The 21,226-nt window shown below is 45.6% G+C and overlaps 1 protein-coding gene across 2 annotated transcripts in view; it reads right to left on the reverse strand.

The window, feature by feature from the left end:
• The window catches only part of LOC112962916, a 45,325-nt gene extending 24,105 nt beyond the window's left edge, over positions 1-21,220 (reverse strand). For both annotated transcript variants that reach the window (XM_026059499.1, XM_026059501.1), the window contains exons 1-2: positions 20,725-21,220; positions 881-956 (exon numbers count right to left, since the gene is read on the reverse strand). In XM_026059499.1, the coding sequence (XP_025915284.1) occupies positions 881-956; positions 20,725-20,829 (181 nt within the window). In that variant the 5' untranslated portion in view covers positions 20,830-21,220. The remainder of the gene's footprint in view (positions 1-880; positions 957-20,724) is intronic.
• Positions 21,221-21,226: the final 6 nt, after the last annotated feature.

The following is a 21,226-nucleotide window of genomic DNA, read 5'->3' on the forward strand; positions in this document are numbered from 1 at the left end:
GTCCTCAATTACAAAGTTTGCCAGATAAAAGAGTCTGCCTTCAGCCACAAGCTGTGCACCTTTTTAACTGTTCTGCTGAACTTTTTCTAGGTTAAATGTCTGGAGCAGGGATTAGAATCCTGGCAGGACATGTCCTGTGGGTCAGGAATTTAACTTCTCCCATCCTTGCATAAAAATCTGCCTAAATTTGGCCAGATTATGAGCCCCAGATAAAACACAGGGCATGCACAAAGGGCAGAGACTTAGCAGAGCTCAACAGGCACATTTCCTGCAGATTTCATTGACGCTAAACATGCTTCAGCATGGGGCCAAGCAGAATTTTCCCTTTCACTGAAGCTCTAAGCTGCTATATGCCAGGTCCAAAAAACTATGGCAAAGCATCTGTCTCTCCTCTGTCAAAGATCCTCAGCTAGGTCCAAGGATAGAGCTGCCCAATACCAGTGGTACAGGAGGGAGGGAGGGAGCTAATCTGACAAATGAGTACAGGGATGGGGGAAGGGAAGGTCAAGCCTGGAAATGGCAAGGAAGAGGAAACCTGGAACAAGATGATGCAGATGCACAAGCACGGAATAGAAACTGGAGTGCTAGTTCCAGCACTCAATTCAGGCTGCTGACCTGATTGGAGACCTTTGCTACCCCAGGTCTGCAGCATCTTAATCTGTGGTTAACGACCTCTACCTTTTTCAAGCAAAGTGCGACTGCAGCATCTGATAACACCAGCTTCTCCCTGTGAGGTCCCAAAGACTTCAAGCTGACTGACTTAATGAACCTGGTTGTGATACAGCTGGGACTGGGAAAGAGGCACTTCTGCAAGCAGAGACAAAAAGCAAAATGCACTTCCACTGTAGCATCCCAGGGCCCTCCTATCTTGTCCCTTTACCTCTGTCAATCTGAGCAAGTTCCTGGTTCTCTCCCTCAGAGTCGTCGCTGTCCTCATCACTTGGGGGGTAGGAGATCTAGGGGACAAATAGAAAGAAAAGGCTTCATTGTGAACACTGAATATTGCGCCTGCTGCTGCCAAAGCCACTTCCTCCACCCATATCCTGCAGGCGTCCACCCCAACTAACCGCACACACTCTGTTGTAGCACCTCCCTGTATACACATCCTCATCTCCCAACCTCAAACTTTCATTGTACCCCTCTTACTTGCAGCAACACAAAACACAGTCTACCACTATTTTCACCTTACCACACCGCCAACTCTTTCCCAAGCACAAACAAAAATACCCTGCCCTTAGCGCCCCAGACACACAAGTTGTAACCATCACGACCTACCACATCCACCTCACATGGACAACTAAATCTCCAAAACCCACCTCTGAAACAAAGACACATCCTGTCAACAGCACTATCATCTTGTAAGGCACCCACAAATGGATGTGGCGTGTCACTTTAGCCATCTTATGTATGTGCCCACACATCCCCCTTGAAGACACACACACAAGCCACCGAAGAACAGACACATCTTTACCGCCTTGCTTTTGTACAAGACAGCTCTGAAGAATGTAATAAAAAAAAGAAACACAATTTCACAGAAACATAAACAATAACAGTATGCTCTCCCTGTCAGCACTTGCAATATCACTGAATACTCTTAGATGCTCCAAGAGTACAGAGAACTCATATTTTGTGTAATAGGAATTTTCAGAAATATTTGCTTTGGGATTTGCATGGACCTGACCAAACCACTCACCTTATACCCAAATACCCACTCTAACACTGAACAAACTTGGTAACTTCTTCTTGAGATGGGCTGAGAGTTCTGAAGTTAAGTTTTTCAGGTAAGATAGATCCAATTCCTGCTGAGTTACCTGGAAGTCACTAGTTACTATATCRGATCAAACCTCTGAGATATGCTGCTTAGTATGTGCCTCTGGCAGTGGTCAAAACCAAATGAGTCAAAGGAAAATGTATTACTTCAAAAGAAACCCTTACAAGAGACAATTCTTGAACAACACGATCACTGCAAGATGAGCTTTTTATCCCTTATGCCTTTTTATCAAAAATAACAACAGACATTCCCATCATTCATAGCTTTGTCTGAGTCTTGCAAGTTATTTGCCCACAACAGTATCCAATGGCAATAGGTTTCAAAAGGTTACATGCTGTGTTTCCATTTTAAAAGTGTTTGATGTGCTGTTCCTAACTTTTATAGAAGGTGAGGCAGCATGCAACCATTACACTGATACAAACCCATTTCGCCTCCACCATTGTTCCTAAGGAAACGTCCTCAGAGTGTTTTGACCTCATTGGCACCCAAAAGAGCAACTACACTTAACTGGATGCCTGTGAGGGGAAGACATGTACACCAAATACAGAGAAATAACAGGAATAGCAGAGAAATCCTGGCTGACATGGAGTTTGACAGCTGTTAAGTCAACCCACCTACTCTGTCACCATCCTCCAGGGTTTTTTTTATGCAAAAGTTTGTTGCCACCTTTTTCCTCCTCCCCTTTTAGAGGTACCTTTTGTCCTTCTATATTTACATTGCCCTGTAAGAAGCTAGAAAATATTTTCCTATCTTGTTGGTCTCTTTTAAACTGCTTTTCCAGCTCTCAAATCATGAATGGGGAAAGTAGCACAGATTTATCCTGATTTCTAATATTCTTGAAGTAAACACAGGGGATTATTTTTCTACAGTAACTACAATTTTATTGTATGTATTCACACACATACGTTATTTAATAAAGGCAGCTGGTGCTGAGGAATATTGCCAAATTAGCAGCTTCTAGTTGTCCCCAGAGCAGGTATAATACCTTGTTTATGTCATGGTAGTTTATAGAGGTGCCAGCTGAGCCTGAGGTGCCATTATGCTAGGTGCTGTACAAAGAGACAGAAGCCTGGTCTTCAACATAAAAGCTAAGGCTCCAATTCTAACTTGGGAGGTACTGACCTTAGTTCATGGCTCATTCCCACATAAAAACCCTTCCCTTGGATGTGGCAGGATTTTCAATGAGGTTTAATGGCTCTGACAGTACTGCAAGGGAAACTAATCAGCTCTACTGTTTGCACTGTGTACATGTCAATACAGGGCATGGCACTGCTTCCAAAAATGAGGCAGCAACATCTAGCACATATAGGTCAAAGAGCTACCACACAATATCACTGGCTTGAGATGATTAAAATCAAGAGCCAGATTTGAGTCAATGATTGACATTTTGAAGGTCTTTATATCTACTGGTCCTGACTTTCCAATATATACAATTCTCCCCATACAAACACAACATAGCCAGCCCTAAGTCTCGTCATAGACAACTCATTTCCAGTAATCTCTCCCTGGTCTCACAGGCAGCCCAAGACTAATTCACCCTGAACTGCCTTGAATGCTTCTCTAGAAGTTCAGAGCACCTTCAAGAGAGAAGACAAGTCTCTCTCAAACAAGAAGAAACTGAGTCTGTGGATTTGATCCCTTTGTATATCCCAAAGAAATTAAAGTGAATAGGACAATACAAAAGGCTTCATAGAAAAATGGGGCTCCCACAGTCATGCTAATCATCTTCCTGATGCTAGCCTTGGGGAGGGGAAAAAAAAGCACCCACTCTTCTGACCAACTGGGATTTTTATGAGCAATATATTAAGCACTGTTTTCAGAATCAAGGCAACTAGAGACACCTATTCAGCCATTCTTCCTAACTCCCATCATTTCTCTTAGATCATCTCACCACAGCACATTTCTCCTGACATTCAGGCTTGATTTCTACTTATCTCAATTTCATCTCATTATCCCCACTGAGTTTATTATATCCTTGCTACAGACTACCCATAAGAAATTGCCRTATTTTCAAAATATACACCACAGGCTAACTACAAAAAAGCTTTAAAATCTATCAACTGTGCAGTTTACACATGCATGAAGTTAAAAGAAGACAAGACTCAAAAGTCATACTGCCTCTGATGTCCCATAACATACACTGTCTTTCATAAGCCCTCTCATTTCCAATTTTGTGGGGTGTTTTACGGTGTGGGTTATATACATGCACATATAATACCCTTCTGCTTGGTCTTCTTGTCTTTCAGACACCATGATTTCCTCTCATTTGTCATTTAGCAAGGTCTTCTATTTTAATACTGTTAAATTCTCCTTTTATTAGTATTAGTAAATTCTTCAAAAACTGTATCATGGTTTTGGAAACTGAATTATTCCAAACTCCACCAGCTCCCACGTACGAGACCCTAGCTCCTGTGTTCCAAGCCTAACAGAACACCAGCTTTCGTAGCAGACTGAATATTAACCTCGTAGAGTTCACATTTAAAACTCCTTGCCATACCACACAGACAAAGTTTAGCAGAAGATTGAGAAGGGGACTAGACATTTGTCTAGGGATAACAAGAATTTTCGGTGACTAAAAGGATACAGGGAACCAAAAGACAATCCTCTGACTAATTACAGATAAATACTCTTCCTTGACTACTCCTAGCCTTTAACAATAACACTTCCTCTCCTCAAAAGCATTCCACTGAATGAAGCGGTATTGTGTTGTAGAAGCATGCACGTGTGAGCATCTGTGAGCACAGAAGCAATGYTGGTGAGCATGTGGGTGTAAATGAAGAACCATTTGCCTAGCCATTTCAACCAGCATTGATCTGGATGTCCAAATTTGGGGGAAGTATGTTTCTATGCCATTAGGGAGGAGAGAGAGGGAAACACAAAGTTCCTTCTCCTGTGCTGATTGCAGAGTTTGCTCCTACTGTTCGCAGGATACCCCATGATGCAGTTATTGAAGATACTTAAACACATCTGTGACACAAGCTGTTTTGTGATGGAAAAAGGTAGGGGGAGAAGTTCTTCCATGAACTGAACTGGAAGAGCCTCTTCACTCACTCACTTTTTCCCCTCAAGCTGGAAAAATCCTGTTCTTCCATCACTAAAGTTTTTTTCTGTACCAGTTGAAGCAGCAGGGCTCCCTCCTTCCTTGCTCCCCTGCTTCCCAGCCTGCATCAGGAATGCATGTAGGCTGCAGGGTATCATGCCTGCAGTAACACCGTGACTAGCAACTCTCAGGGTGCAAGTTGGTGGAAGTTCTTAACCAGAGAGCATGAAAACTGAGCTTCTGTTCAGAGTGGGACAGAACAAATCTTGATTTCCAGAAGCATGGGCTTAAGTCAGGCTACCTAGATCCTGAGGAAGGAAAATGCTAGGCTTACAGAGAACAGTAAGGATGTGCATGAGTGTGTGTGTGTGTGTTTGTCTGCACACACACACACACACACGCGTATGCATGTTGTCTGTTTATTGCTTTAAGTCTTCTCCTTCACTCTCCTGTATTCCCATGGACAAAATTAATACCTGTTTTGAAGACACTGTTTGCATCGTGAGTTTGTTTATCTAATGTCTAGGGCTCCTGGAAAGAAGTCACAATTGTGGCCAAACCTGACTGGAAGTACAGAGGAGACAGGCCACTGCCCTGGGCTTTGGGATACTCATTTGCAAGTAGATTGAATCAGAGAACTCCATGCAGAGTCAACTTCCCAAGCACAGTGGCTGGGTTCAGCACTGGGAAGGGGCCCAAAAAGACCAGTCAAAATATTGTTCATGCCAAAACTGCAAAGCACAGCTGGACTCTCTGCAACTCCCATCTCCCCCACATCAGTTCTCTTGCAGCAGTCAGAATCCATATCAAACACCCATTTCTAGATTTCTCCCTGCCCTTCTCAGGGCTAAGCTGGGAATATTCTGCAGGGGAGGACCAAAGACAAAAGCATCAGGAGCTTTGGGGAAAGAGCAACAAGTCCCAATGCCTCACTGTTGTTCCAGAGAAGCACAATATACATCACTAATGAGCCCATGGTGCATGATCATGTACACTCTGTAAGTCACCAGAAATGGCAGAGATCTAATGGTCTTGGATCACAGGGAGCAGAATTCAGCTGGTGCCTACAGTTGAGCTACACTGTTTTACGACAGCTAGAGATCTGGTCTTACACACCTGTATCAGATGAATCACAGCAACAGCTTCTTCCATTGATTCCTATCCACCATGGGTCTGTTCTCAGAAGCTCTGAGCAAATATTTTTAGAATAGACTAGCCAAGATCCCTCTATTAAATCTCACTCAAGACAAACTCAAGCCAGTACAAGAACCAAAACCTCTTTATATAAATATTGCTGCAGTTATCTTCAGGGCCAGGGTTCAGCAGCTCACAACAACTGAAATTAGAGATGGTAATAAGTCACCACAGCCCTCACTCAGCAGATGGATGTGGCCTGATAACAAAGGTGAAAATACAGCCTTCAATCCTCTAAGTTCCTTCTTGTCCTCCTGGACCACTATGCTTTACTGAATAATACTACTTCTGCTGTACGTGGGCCAGGGGAATGCTACAGTTCCATATTGTGATATACATTGTCCTTTCTGGTAGCAAGAATTTTTGCATGTCTCAAAACTATGTCATTAGCTGAAGGGGCAGGTTAAGGTTTACAACACTAATTATGGTGACAGAGACCCCACACCCCTCCAACTCCACTTCTACCTGTAAGTGAAGCTTCCAGATGCATCACTTTCCAACAAGTCTCTGGCAAGTTTCCTACTCTCCTTCCGCCATTCAGTTTCTGCTCGGTAAAAATGCCCAGTTCGTCTGGCCTCAGCCAGCGGTCATGTGCATGTAGCAGGAGCCACACAATAGGTTTCTCTCCACCTCTGTGACTCCACTCATGGCTTTGTGGATGTGATGAAGAGATTTATAGCTTATCCATATCCAAGTTTTAAGGACTCTCTTGGAAGACTACTATCCACCTGTTGTATTTCTCATTCTACAAGCGTGAAGACAGCATTTTACATATATAATTCATAAGGGAATTAGCAAAAAAAAAAAAAAAAACAGCAATAAAGCATCAGAAACAGAAGAAGCAACCTACAAAGCAGTTGTGCTGAGAAGAGATCCCTTTGCAAAGGAGGTCAGCACCTCTGACAGTTCACAGCAGGGAGCCCTAACATTCCCCTTGCTCGCACCCTGCAGGAATGGTGTCACACAGCAGTGTTAACACCACACAGCACAGCAGTCCAGAAAGACAAGGAGGAGCCTGAAGAATTAAAAACTATAGCTCCACCTTCATTCCTGGGCCTCATCCACCTACATTAAGCTACAGTGACTTGGTTCCCTCTAATTTCCAGCTGAACTTCAGCTCTGAACACTGTCAGAGGAAGCTAACAGAGGCAGCGAACAGACGCAGCAGCTTGCGCAACAGTGTCTGGGCTCTGCTTAGAACTTTTGAGGAACTTGCTGGAAGTTGTGGGGGCTTTCTGGGACCCCCGAGGAACTAGAGGGTGATTGCTGCTAACAGGAAAGGGGATCTAGGCAAGGACAACTACAGGAGGCCTTAACTTCTGGGAGAAGCTCTAGCTAGGTGTAGCTGCCACTAATGAGCTCTCTTGGTTGCCACTGATCAGAGGGAGCTGGGGCCTTTGATCAGGGTGGGTCAAGCACCCTGTGAGTCAGTGCTAGAGAGAGGCCTATATAAGAGTCAGGCCTAGAGTGCAGCAAACAGAGGCAGCAATACGCGCAGCAGTTTGTGCAGAAGGGTGCAAGAAGGCACCTTTGTTTCCAATCCTAGTAGTGTATGCTTCCTCAGATACAGTCATGACACGCCGCAGAGCACCTTCCCCAGTAGCTGTTGGAGTCGCTGCATCAGCTGTGTCAGAGGCTTCGACACAGACAGACCCTCTGACAGCTGATGCAGCTCTACAGGTTTCAGGCTTCAGAGAGTGCTTGGGGCCTCTCCATGAGGCCTAGGCTAACAGTCAGCTCTTCTGCAGAAGGTGCGCTGTTGTTGATGAGTTGTGTCATCAGGTAAAGGAGTTATGGGAGGAAGTAAGCAGGCTGCGTATCATCTGAGAAGATGAGCAAGAGATAGACAGGGTATTCTCAGAGACCATACAGCTCCAGGAATCCCAACCCCCCACAGCAGTGGAGCTGCCGGAGGGCTCTGTGCCATGTGAAACGGTACATCATAACACTGTAGAAGAAGGCTGGAAACTGGTCACTTCTCAAAGGAGGAGAAAGGCTCTTACTCCTCCTGAAGACTTGCAATTGAGGAACAGGTTTAGTGCCCTTCAGGCTGAGGAGGAGCTGGGCATGGCTTCAAGGGAAGCAACTGGGCGGACAGACCCTGTGTCTTGCGGGAACACCTGGAAGAAGCAGCGAGCGATTGTTGTGGGTGATTCCCTGCTGCAGGGGACAGAGGCACCTGTCTGCCGACCTGCCCTCTTGTCTAGAGAGGTTTGTTGCCTGCCAGGGGCTCAAATATGAGATGGCATACAAAGACTGCCAAGGCTTGTCCACACATCAGACTATTACCCTCTGATGCTCTTCCATGCGCACACTAATGATACCAAGGGCAAATTGGAAACCATCAAACAGGATTTCAGAGCTCTGGGAACGGCAGTCAAGAGTTTGGGAGCTCAGGTCATTTTCTCCTCAATCCTGCCAGTGAGGGGGAAGGATGGGAGGAGGAGTAAATGGATTCCAAGTTAACAACTGGCTGCACCACTGGTATTGGCAACAGGGTTTTGGTTTCTATGACCATGGGACCTTGTTTGAAGATCGACAACTGATGGCAAGAGATGGGATCCACCTCACTAAGAGGGGCACACATGTCTTTGCCAACAGGTTGGCCAGCCTGGTAAGGAGGGCTTTAAACTAGGAAAGATGGGGGAAGGGGAAAGTTACAGAGACAGGGTAGTCAGCAAAACATGGCTCAAGTCAGGATGCCTCCAGTGGGTGCATGCAGCTGGGGAAGTGTGCATGGGACATGACTATGGAGGATCCTCTTGCACCCCTCCTGGGAAACCTGCATGCTCAATTACCTCCCTGAAATGCCTGTACACCAATGCATGTAGCATGGGGAAYAAACAGGAAGAACTAGAGATATGTGTGCGGTCGCAGGGCCATGATTTCATTGCAGTTACAGAGACATGGTGGGATAGCTCGCATGACTGGAGTGCTGTCATGGATGGCTATGTACTTTTTAGGAAAGACAGGCCAGGAAAGCGAGGTGGTGGAGTTGCTCTTTATGTGAGAGAGCAACTGAAATGTATCGAGCTCTACCTAGGGGTGGATGAAGAGCAAGTCGAGAGCTTATGGGTAAGGATTAAAGGGCAGGCTAACATGGGTGCCACTGTTGTGGGTGTTTACTACAGGCCACCTGATCAGGAAGAGGAAGTCGATGAGGCCTTCTACAGACAGCKGGAAGTAGCCTCACGATCCCAGGCCCTGGTTCTCATGGGGGACTTGATATCTGTCATCATCTGTCATCATCAGGACCACCCTGATATCTGCTGGAAAGACAACACAGCTAGGCACAAACAGTCCCAGAGCTTCCTGCAGAGCACTGATGATAACTTTTTGACACAGGTAGTGGAGGAGCCAACAAGGAGAGGTGTGCTGCAGGACCTTGTACTAACAAACAAAGAAGGACTGGTTGGAGATATGAAGGTTGGGAGCAGCCTTGGCTGCAGTGACCATGAGATGGTGGAGTTCAGGATCCTGCGAGGAGGCAGCAGGGCACCAAGTAGGATCGCAACCCTGGACTTCAGGAGAGCAAACTTTGGCCTCTTCAGGGACCTACTTGGAGGAATCCCATGGGTTAGGGCCCTAGAAGGAAGGGGGGGTCCAAGAGAGCTGGTTAATATTCAAATATCATTTCCTCCATGTTCAGATTGGTGCATCCCTATGAGTAAGAAGTCAAGCAAAGGAGGCAGGAGACCTGCATGGATGAGCAAGGAGCTCCTGGCAAAACTCAAACAGAAGAACAAAGTATACAGAATGTGGAAAAAGGCACAGGCCACTCGGGATGAATATAGGAACGTCATCAGAGTATGCAGGGATGCAACAAGGAAGGCTAAGGCCCATTTGGAATTAAATCTGGCAAGGGATGTCAAGGACAACAAGAAGGGCTTCTTCAAATACATCAGCAGCAAAAGGAAGACTAGGGAAAATGTGAGCCCGCTGCTGAATGAGGTGGGTGCCCTGGTGACGAAGGATACAGAGAAAGCAGAGTTACTGAATGCCTTCTTTGCCTCAGTCTTTATTGCTAAGACCAGCCCTCAGAAATCCCAGACCCTGCAGGCAAGAGAGAAAGGCTGGAGGAAGGAAGACTTTCCCTTGGTGGAGGAGGAGTGGGTTAGAGATCATTTAAGCAAACTTGACACCCACAAATCCATGGGCCCTGATGGGATGCACCCACGAGCGCTGAGGGAGCTGGCGGATGTCATTGCTAGGCCACTCTCCATCATCTTTGAAAGGTCATGGAGGACAGCAGAGGTGCCTGAGGACTGGAAGAAAGCCAATGTCACTCCAGTCTTCAAAAGGGCAAGGAGGACGAACCAGGAAACTACAGGCCAGTCAGCCTCACCTGCATCCCTGGAAAGGTGATGGAGCAGCTCATCCTGGAAGCCATCTCTAAGCATGTGGAGGGCAAGAAGGTGATCAGGAGCAGTCAGCATGGCTTCACCAAGGGGAAATCATGCTTAACCAATCTGATAGCCTTCTATGATGGAATGACTGGCTGGGTAGATGAGGGGAGAGCAGKGGATGTYGTCTACCTTGACTTCAGCAAGGCTTTTGACACTGTCTCCCATAACATCCTCATAGACAAGCTCAGGAAGTGTGGGTTAGATGAGCGAACAGTGAGGTGGATTGAGAACTGGCTGAATGGCAGAGCTGAGTTCAGTTCCATCTGAATATGATGAAAATACATGCTATTTATCACAGGCAGACAACCCTCTCAGACATAAGGTGAAGCCAGTACAAGGGACATTCAGAAGTGGAAGGACCCCTACAGCATAGCCAATTTTATCTGTCACACAGGCATGGAAAGGGGAGGATGAGAGATGGCTATCAGATCAATCATTCCTGCTTAGCCCACAAGAATGTGTCTCCCCACCCCTCCCAACTTGCACCCCATTCCCACTAGCCTAACTCAGTTATTAAGTTGTTGCACTGAGAAGAGGTCCCTTTGCACAAGCCAGCTTCTCTGACAGTTTACAGTGACTACCCATCATTCCATGGGCCCCCTCGGCCAGGCAAGTGCAGCCTAACAGGAGCTGGCACAAATAATAGATCTGGTAACAGCTTTTCCATTCTCTCCTCAGAAGACCTGAAGAGGGCAACTGCCATCACTGTGAGATACTTCATTAGTTGAGGAGAAGCTGCCTGTGTTGGGAAATCTCTTTCGACACTCGCTTCTGCTCAGCCATAACGAACTACATTAGCCAGATTTGCAAACACAAGGAACAGCGTCCTACAGTAAGGAGGGAAAATGCATTTCAAGGGCCAGAACACAAATGTTTCAGGTTTCTTCCCCTCCAAAAATCCCAGGTTAACCCTTCTGAGGGCAAGCAGAGTTCCATCTCTATGGATTTACATCAGACTTGATGTTTCACCATGGAGCAAGCCAGTAATGTAGGATCATCCTTCAAGATCAGACCCTTGATCCACCTGGTCAGGTGTCTTTAAAGTCAGAGTCAGCATTATGYGAAAACTTGCCATGGCTCGCAGTGTGCCAGATCCTTTCCTGATAGGCATCAAGTGATTTGCAGTGGTCCTCACTTGGGAGAATCTGGCCAAAGAGGTGGTCTTCTCATCCCACACACAGAGGGATGGGTTAGAGATGAGCAGCACGAAGAGAGGATTTGAATGTTTACTGTCTCCTCCAATATAAGAGTCAGAGAGCACCAAATTAAATCAATAAGAGCCAGGTTCAAAACAAGCAAAAGGTCATCCTTCCACAAGACGTAGTTAAGGTGTAGAACTCATTGCCACAGGATTCTGTGAATGCAAAGACTCTACACAGATTCAGGGGGAGAGATGGACAGGTGCAAGAAAAAGTCCACTGGATTACTAATTCTGAGACAGAACTGCTGTCTCTGTAAGTTCATGAGATCAAAGTATGTTTGCTCTGTTCTTATAGTCTTTCCCAGGCACCCACTGCGAGAGATAGGCTTCTAGGTCTAATGTGGGATCATTACTCTTAAGGTCCATTCACGGAAATAGGCCATATAGGGCATGCATATTTATGTGCAATGTTACAGTACAAGTGGATACCCAAAACAAAACCTGATGGTGTTCTTGCAGACCAGACTCACCTCACTCAATACAGACAACTGCTGACATGATAGCCAAGTGTTACATACTAAACTGACAACCCCATATACCATATCAGGTGAAAGACAGAGGAATTTGCATTGGACTGCAGCCCAATGCAAAATACCTCTGAGGAGTTTCCTCAGGAAAGACTTGTTCTATCAAAGTCAGAATGAAGGGTTTTTTATGGACAAAAATACATACATGGAAGCTAGCGTTTTTTAAGCCTCTAAATGATGTCACTTATATGTTCCACACCAAATACCACTGTTCTCTCCTGTTAACCAACCTTTGGCCACAGAACTTTTTATTTCTTATGAATAACCAACTCCTAGGAAATAATAATAATAAAACACCACCAGCCCCCCTCTTGCCCCCCACCCCARCAGTCTGGCTGTAGACAACTGCCTGGAGCAAACACTTGGCTTTATGTGTAATAACTGGGTGATAGGACATGGAAGCATTATTTGATATTTTCCCAGCTTACATCCAGACAGACTTTCAGCACACTGGTGTATTTAGCTGCCTGTCTGGCACTTTTCCTCAAGACAGGAAATTCCCCTTCAACCAAAGGAAATTTTCTTCTCTTGTCTTATGCCCATAAAGAGCATTGCGGATTGTGGCCTCTTATGCCAAGAAGTAAGGACATCAGTCAAAAAACAAAGCATCTCTCTGAAAGAACAAAAAACTRAAAAAGCCTGCATCAGAGAAATAGTATGAAGGAGTAGGAAGGAGTAAAGGAAGGAGTAAAATGAGACACATTTCTGAACAAAATGAGGGAGAGTGGTTAAGACCTTTACACCATCACCTACTTGAATTCTTTGATCTCCCTGAAACCAGTGGCTCAAAACCAAGTTTGTAGTCAACTCAACTCAATTAATCAGCTACTCAAGGCCAACGAATATAGCTTGCTCCCTAGAAATATCAGAAACCAAGGCCTGTCTACTCTCATTGCGGACATTACTGTATGTTGGAGTATATGGGAGTACTTTATCCAGACATTTTTTGCCCTTTCATAGTTCTAAATTCAGATAAAGACCATCTGCCTTGCAGTCAGGCAACAAACCTCAGGGCAGCACATCTCTGAAGTGGGAGACATGACCAACAGAAAACCTCCTTAGAGCACCTAGACTCAGGCACTGGTTCCTTTCTTCCTCAGAAGGCTTTTCCAGCCCTGAACTCCTAGGTCTTCTCATATGGGCCGACACTGGAGCAAGGGTTGTGAGGTGATCTCAGGCAGGGCTGCAAAGGTGATCTCAGGCACATGTGTGCTGGGTACAATGACCAACCAGCCCAGACATCCCAGCCCTGTACAACAGCACCTGATTTGAGGAAGACAAGCCATGGCCCCACAGTCTGCCAAGCCTGCTAGGCACCTCCTGAGGTTTCACCACATCCCCTCACTGACAACACCCATTTGGAAGGTCTCACACCAGCGGGGCACAGGCATTGATCTCCCTTCCCAGCACCACAGCTCAAGCCTTGGCAAGCTGAAGGGGCTCTGCAGCAGTGACTAACATCTGCAGTGAGCCTGGATAGTGGGCAGGCTGCCTGTTTAAGACAAGCTGGGGAGAAGAGGACTGGAAATAGAGACTGGCCCACACCAACTGCCTGAAAATTTGATAGTCACTCAGAGAGCTTTCCTTGGGTTTTTAGCCCCTGCTCCCCCAGATGATGTTCTGCCATGCTAATCCTAGAGCAACTAGGAAAATCCAGAACACTGCACGAGCAGTTATGCAGCAACTTTGCTGCAAATCTTCCAGGCAAGATACTTTCCCATGTCCAGGTCCACCAGGAAGTCTCCATGTGTATCGACAGTATTTCACCCTCCATGAAGCTATCAGGGCTGGAATAAAAAGGATACCATATGAGCTCTTCACAGATGTGCCTACATAGGCAAAGGGTATTCTGTTGTAGCAGTCCCATTCTGCTGGGGCTGTCTCAAAGAGAGAATAGCGGAAGTCTACCTGGGCCAGCACCTGGCATGCTGGCAGTAATTACAGAAAAAGAAGAGACACTCTCCACATAAGATCTGCATCCTCTGCATCAGTCAGCACCTGGGGAGATGCCCTAAGCTCAGAATGTCTGTCCTACAACAAGGGAACAATTTGGACTTTGCATGGACCAAGGTACACACAGAGGCCAGGTCAGTGTCCAGAGGCCCACCCATGGTAGGGAGGAGGTTATAATGGAGTTGGGAAGTGAGAAAAACATAGCAAGAGAGGGGAGAAATGTCCAGAGGCACCCTGAGCTATCCACCCTCAAGGAGTGACCAAGCAGATCCAGAAGAAACTGGTCTTCAAACTGTGCTTCACATGTGTGGTGTGTCCCCACAGCTCAGGCAGACCTGTGCCTGGACGGGCACGGAACAGCTCTGTGTAGGTCGCATAGGGCCACGTAGTCTCTCAATCAACTTTTAGGCCTGAGTCACAGAGGAGAGAGGCTGTGTAACAGCACAGTCCATGCTACATGGGGAATGCCTTCTATGCAAATAAAGGTCACAGCTAATTGGCTTTCCTCTAAATCCCTGCCTGGGTGTTCCTGCTGCGTGGTTGTGGGTGGTGCTGGTACCTATTCAAAAATAGCTTAGCTGGCTGACTCTGCCGGTCAGTGGTGGTAAGAGGAGGCCAAACAGGCTGTGACCATGGCCACGTACAACAGCTACTGCAGGAGAAAACAGCCCTGAGAGCACACATACCTGTGATACTGGTTGCTAGGCAGACTTGGGTCACCTGGCAACCCAAATCCCAGTGAACAGGAAAACAGGGGCTCCAGAAAAATGTGTGGGGGTAGGAGGGGTTGACGCTGCCTACGCTGTGGGGGGGAGTATATTTCCCACTGAGAAAGCAAAATAGGCCCTTGGTTCCCATACAGAGACATCCCAACAACACTCCTGTGCCCCAAGGAGTGCTCCAAGGACAGCCAGGGAAGTTGGCTGGATTGGCATGCTAAGCAGAGTGGTGGTGCCCTGCCCATTCGGCACTCCACAGAGATGTCCTAAGGGCATGTGAGCCTTGGGGGTGAGGGTGGGGAGAAAAAAAAAGAAAAAACACACCAGCAAACCACAGTTTTGTAAGAGCCATAATTAACATAAATGATTGCCTGGGTCTGTTTTCTTTTTTTAATTCAAATATAAGCCATTCTTCTGCTTGGGTAAACTTTCAGCATCTCAAACAGTGCAACATAAATTCAGGAGCCATAAGATGGTGCATGACAACAGAAAATTATGTAGAACTTCACTGTCCTGCAAAGCAAGGTGGACTAATCTGTTTCCACTGAAATGCAAAAACGAAATAAATAGGATTACATTTTCAGAATTCAAATGTTCATTTAAATAACATCAGGAATTGCAAAATGCAAGAAAAAATAATGAGATTTCTTTGCGATACAGGCGTATGGGCTTTTTAAAAAAAAATCTATTCCATATTTTCATATTAGTCATAAATGAGGCTAGCTGACAGGATGTCTCATTAAACTGCCCCAGAGTCAATGAAATTCCCATTTTGCTATGCTTGCAATATTTGCTGTTTGTCTGAAGTTGCACACTCTGGAATCAAGTCATTATGGGAGATCATCAGTGTTGGATGATTGCACAGAGAAGATGACAAACCCTGAAGATTCAGAACTTAGAAGCCAAGCAGAAAGAACTGCAAACCTATTATTTTACAAGGCCTCAGGCAGAGGTCTYGACAGTTTATACCTTCTGACCGTCTGGGGCTAGCGGTACTGCCCTTTGCCTCAGCTAAGTCTATCAATACCATCTATCACGGCATTTTTTACCAACTAACATCATTTTAGTCCAAATTATCACAAGCCTAACTCGAGGCGTATTAGTAGGCGTTTTGAAAGCCGAAACTATACTTGCACACCTACATTTATGCAAGTACTTGTCCCCCTCCTGAGTGAGATTACGATGAACCAAAAGAGTCTAATGTTACCACCAGTTAGTAAAAGAAAAGTTTAAATTTAAAACCAAGTCCTACAGTCCTGGAGGAATGAACCTGTTTGCTGAGTATGTTGAAAGCCCATGAAGAAGACAACACTTCACACACTACAGCAGACAAAAGCAGCTAAATTTTTACTGTGCAAAGCTTTCTTCAGTCAATCTGGAGACCAGTGGCTGGCCAAGCACATGACAAGCAGTCAACCCAAAGAAACAGAGGAAATTAATCTTCTGTCCTCATTCACAAAAATCATAAGCCCTTATACAGAGCTTTGAAAATGCACCATTCTGTGTCAGTAATAAAGACATCGATTCTCTCTTTTTTTAGCTGAGAAGACAAAATTTAAGGAACACACCCCTGGCTCTGCAAAGTAACCAGCTACCACCAGGACAGCGACTCAGAGTCACTGCCTGCCAGCCCAAGATTCACTGCACACAGATGACTGAACCCTCTTCACACAGAACTGGGATGACTCCCAGTCACTTGTCAAGGCCGGCCAGTCAGAACAGAATCTCATAGCTGACTACTTGCAGGTGCCAGCAGAAAATAACTGGCATGATTTGCTGGTCCCTATGGCTGTATAAGCACTGTGTACAGGCTGTGAGGATACATGAGGAGAGCTGACAGGGTGGCTTCGTTAGAACCTGGTCCGTACTTCCCTTTTAAGCAAGCATAAGGCTAGAATTAAGCAGCAGAAAAATGCAGTTCTCCATTACCAAAACAGACTCCACATAAGACTTTGTTACATTGATTGACATTAAGGAAATGACAAAACATGTCCTAAGTACCTCTGCCCAGGCCAAAAAGGAATATTCCAGGTACAAAAGTAATTTAACAACTCCTGTGGTTTGAAGCATCAATTGCATTGCCTCCAAAGCTGTTTGTGTCAACAGCGAAGCTGGAAGGAATTGCCACCCTCAAAGTACTTAGTTTTCTTCAGCTACGTGTTCCAGCCAGTTAATTTTTATACTCCACAATCCAACTGTTTCATTCTGATAATACCCAGGGCCRCTAATTAAGGGCTTAGTTTGACTGGCAATGCACAGACTTGTTCCAACCAGATGCTCCCTGCCCCAAGGAGCTTGCTTGCAAGCAAAGCTTACAAAATAGACACCTACACTATATCCACTACACAAACATGCAAGGGCACAAGAGTTGAAGAAGGATTTGGAGAAGATGCATTTGTGTGAGAAATCCCTGCCCCCCCAAGCTGTGGGGATGAACAAGCCATTTCATTTGCAGAGTGCACTCTGACTCTGGTTGGAAAGTACTTCTGAAGGCTCGGAATCTATACTGGTCTCAAACTCGCATGCAACTCCAGAACGTATATTTAAAAAGCTATCTTGAACAATTTGACTTACATTTCAGGAGAGGCTCTCAGTGCTAACCAATCCAAAAACCATGAAAAAAAAAAAAGTGTAGTGACTGTAATACTGGAGGCCCAGATAAAAATTCAGCCCTTGAGTTACAGGCTTCTTTTTCTTCCCTTATTTGAAGCATTTCACTACAGTGTGCACAACCCCCTTTTCTTACTCCTTTGTCCTGTCCCACAAAGTCTGCTCTGGAACAGGCCCAACCAACCCTAACCTGCAAATTTAGATCTGCTTTTGCCTCTTGATTTCCAACAGTCAGCCAAAAATCAGAGAATTCTGAATCTGGCCTAATCTCTAGCAAATAACACCAGACCATTGAAGCAGGAGGTTGAACAACAGGCTGAAGCATAAGGCTCCAGTTCACAATCCCTTCTYGGATTTAGCTGCAGCAGCTGAAGGACTCAAAGCCAATGGGCTGGCCTACAGACTGCAACAGACGACACGCTGCCATTGATCCACCCCTGCAACAGAGGTAGTAACATCCAGCGAGGAGACAGCTGGATCAGCAGGACCAGTCCTCCCAGGCTAAAGCAAATTTGAACCCTGGCAACCATACTTCACAGCCCAATCATCCTTACCAGAAGCAGAAACTGCTAACAGTACATGCTGCTCCAACAGTGTGTGAAATACCAGGAGCAAACACATCAGTCAGTCAATCCCTCCCTTCCCACTATGGTAATATCTGCGGAAAGGGCAGTAAGGGGACAATTACTTCTTCAGCAACACTAGCATGAACCAGCAAACCTCTGAGTCAAAGCCCTCTGAGCAGAGTTAGTGGTCAGGTGCCTAAAGACTAACATTAGTAAAAAGAACAGAACAAAAACAAACAAAAGAAAAACACAAAAAAACTATTACCTCAGCACCCAAAGCATGTGTAACTTCTCGATTCATTTACATGAGGCAATGGCAGCCTCTCAGCTTTACCAAGTGGGGGAAGACTAGAAAGACCCACCACAGCCACACTAGACCAATTCAGGACAGATGGTACCGAATAAAGATCTTCACAGTGGGCAGAAATTTCATCTTAAAAACATTCCCAAAGTTTGGATGCCAATCCAAGGTCAGCCAAATTTCCAAGTTTACAAAAAATGAGTTGAAAACCTCCCCAAGGACAGTCTCCTGGGACTCTGCCTGATTGCAGTACTCTTGGGAGCTAGAAACACAACAGCAGCTTGTTTTCCCTTGAATTTAGGAACTTCTAAGAAAGGTCATAAAGTCCAAAAGCAAGCGGGTAATGAAAGAGAAAAGCAGCTAAGCATACTGTTTTTTAAAGCTCAGAAAGCTCTTGCTTTGGGCTGTGAATGGAGATCCATTCTTATTCTTTCAAAATTAGTCCCACATTCTCCACTGACACTACTACAGACCTGATTTTATGCCCACACCTAACTAACTTTTCACTAGGTTCAAGGTCAGCAAGACTAGACCTATTAAATAATGCGTGCCAGAATACATACACACCTGCATGGGTCACAGACAGACTGTGAGGAAGCTGAAAACACCGAAGTTCAGCTTGCGACTAGCTGTTCCACAAGCATCTGAAGGCAGTGGAGAGAGATCATACCAGCAACCAGGACCTGTCACACTGTCTGTGTCCAGTCCAGCCATAGGGTGCTCCCATTCTTCTCACTCTTTGTGATACCTGTCCTATGTCCACACCTGCAAAGAGTTCTGGCCCAAAACTTAAGACAGAGCACTGCACGCTCTATTAAGCAATTAGTACACTGGCACAAGGCTGGAGTAAGCCGAGGCAGCCGCCCATGGTCCCCAGTGGCCTACAAAACATATGCAAATCCAGAGTTTGAAAGTCTGGCTTTCTGCCCATACACATGTATACCAGTCATTGTACCACTCCCCATGGCAGCCTGCAATGCTACCTCTGATGGTCTATTTATCAGAATTTCAAGAAACACTGCAAACTTAAGTCCATCTTCTCTGCTGAGGCTGCAAAAATGCAGCCCACCTGTTTGCAACACAAAACCTAGCACTAATGTGAACAAAATGGCTACAAATACCCACTCCTACAGTTTTTCTTGTGTGCCCCCACAGTGTCCTGAAGGCTGCATATATCCCCCCGAGATTTCTTTATGAAAACTCTCGTGGTTTCACAACTTGAGGTTCCAAGAGAAAAACAGTAAATATAGAGGAGGTGATCACAGCCACAAGGCCCGAAGATATAACATTCAAAAGAAATCCCCCACTGCCTCTGCACAGAGATATTCTGCACTGAATCCGTCCACCACAACCTAATGCAATGCCCTTATTTTATTTCCAAAGAAATCTAATCCTCCCTCCCCTAAAAAACACAGAATCTGCAATCCTTGCAGAAAGAAGTGCATGGACACAAAAAACTTTGAGGAAATATCAGTACCGTTTCTAACAAAGTTGCCATCAGCCTGGCCTGAGTGACTGTGCAGAAGTACAGACGCACTGCAATCCGCCTCTGTGTAACACATACAAAAGACTCCACTAGAGTCGAGTATGTGGATCCCCAGCCCCCATTCCAAGCAATGAGGGCTGCTACTTTTCCCATAYCACTTCGATTTGGGGCCAGATGTTGCACTTTCAGCAGCACCGATGCCAGTCCAGAATAACTTCACTGATTTGAGCTGGTACCTCCAGATTCACAACAGTTTCACCAGATCAGAATCTGGTACTTTTTGTAACTAGCTCATCATGACTCCATTTTTATCCCATTGCATACAGTTCAGAAATTCCTCCTTGTATTTGGCAGGAAGGGCTTGGATATTCCTTATCCTGAATTTGTGATCTTAGCATGCCTTTTAAAAACTATACAAGGACCTAGGGAAAGTTAGAAAAGCCACAGGTCAATGTAGTGAGCCAGACTGCAAACTTCAGCTGAAATCCCGGCCTTCAGAACCAAAAGAGAGAGAAATGTAAATAACAAACAGAAAGGCATTTAAGGCAAATTGTTTGTGTACAGTGCCTAGCACAGTGCAGTTCTAGCCTGCTGAGGTCTTTAGGGACTACAGATTACACACAGACACAGATAACTAGATATACAGGCATATGCCTATGTAGCTAAATGTAAACTTTCTTAAAATAAATATTTCTAGACTAAAAAATTCAGACACATATGCCTTTATTCACCCCTCCGTGTTACCACTGAATTGTGCAGGGTAACTCTGAATGCAAAGGAACAAGACTTTAGTAACCAGAATATAGTCTAGGCCAGTTCCTACTAAACACACTGGATGAGAAGAACTGGCCCAGCATAATAAAAACTGAAAGTTAATAGCTTTTATTATCCCTATTATTAATTACCTGAAGGGTACAAAAAACATCCAAGACCAAACTGGGTGTTCTTACCTTTAGCTGGAAAGGTTGAATTTCATTCAAACTCTGGTTCCTGAGCTTTTTGGTGAGGATCTTCAGCATGGTATAAATCCAAAGAGCCAAGAAAGGGTTAAGCATACACACACATCTACATCTGCCGAGCTGCTGCTGCTATGCTTGGAGGAGCTCCGCAGAGCTTGCATTCAGCACCCCCAGGTACACAGGGGGGCAACGCTCCGGACGGCCCGGTTTCAGCTCTGCCCCTCTCTTTCCTCCCCCACCGCACTCTATCTCACAGCCCTCAGCGCGCGGGGGGGGGGGGGGGAATCTTTTTTAAATGCCTAAAAAATATAAATATAAAACTTCCCTTGCTTTTTTTTTCCCTCGTTATGCTTCAGAAAGAACGGAGGTAACAGCTGGCAGGGTGCTCCGAGGGGACATTTGGTGTGGGGTGTTTACTGAGACGGCAAAGCTCTTTAGCCGAGGCCCTGGGCTCTGCTCATAGCAGCGGTCTAACGCGCCCCCCGCCGCTGCG

This window comes from Apteryx rowi, unplaced genomic scaffold (genome assembly GCF_003343035.1).
Source record: "Apteryx rowi isolate R43461 unplaced genomic scaffold, aptRow1 scaffold_158, whole genome shotgun sequence".
NCBI classification, from domain to species: domain Eukaryota; kingdom Metazoa; phylum Chordata; class Aves; order Apterygiformes; family Apterygidae; genus Apteryx; species Apteryx rowi.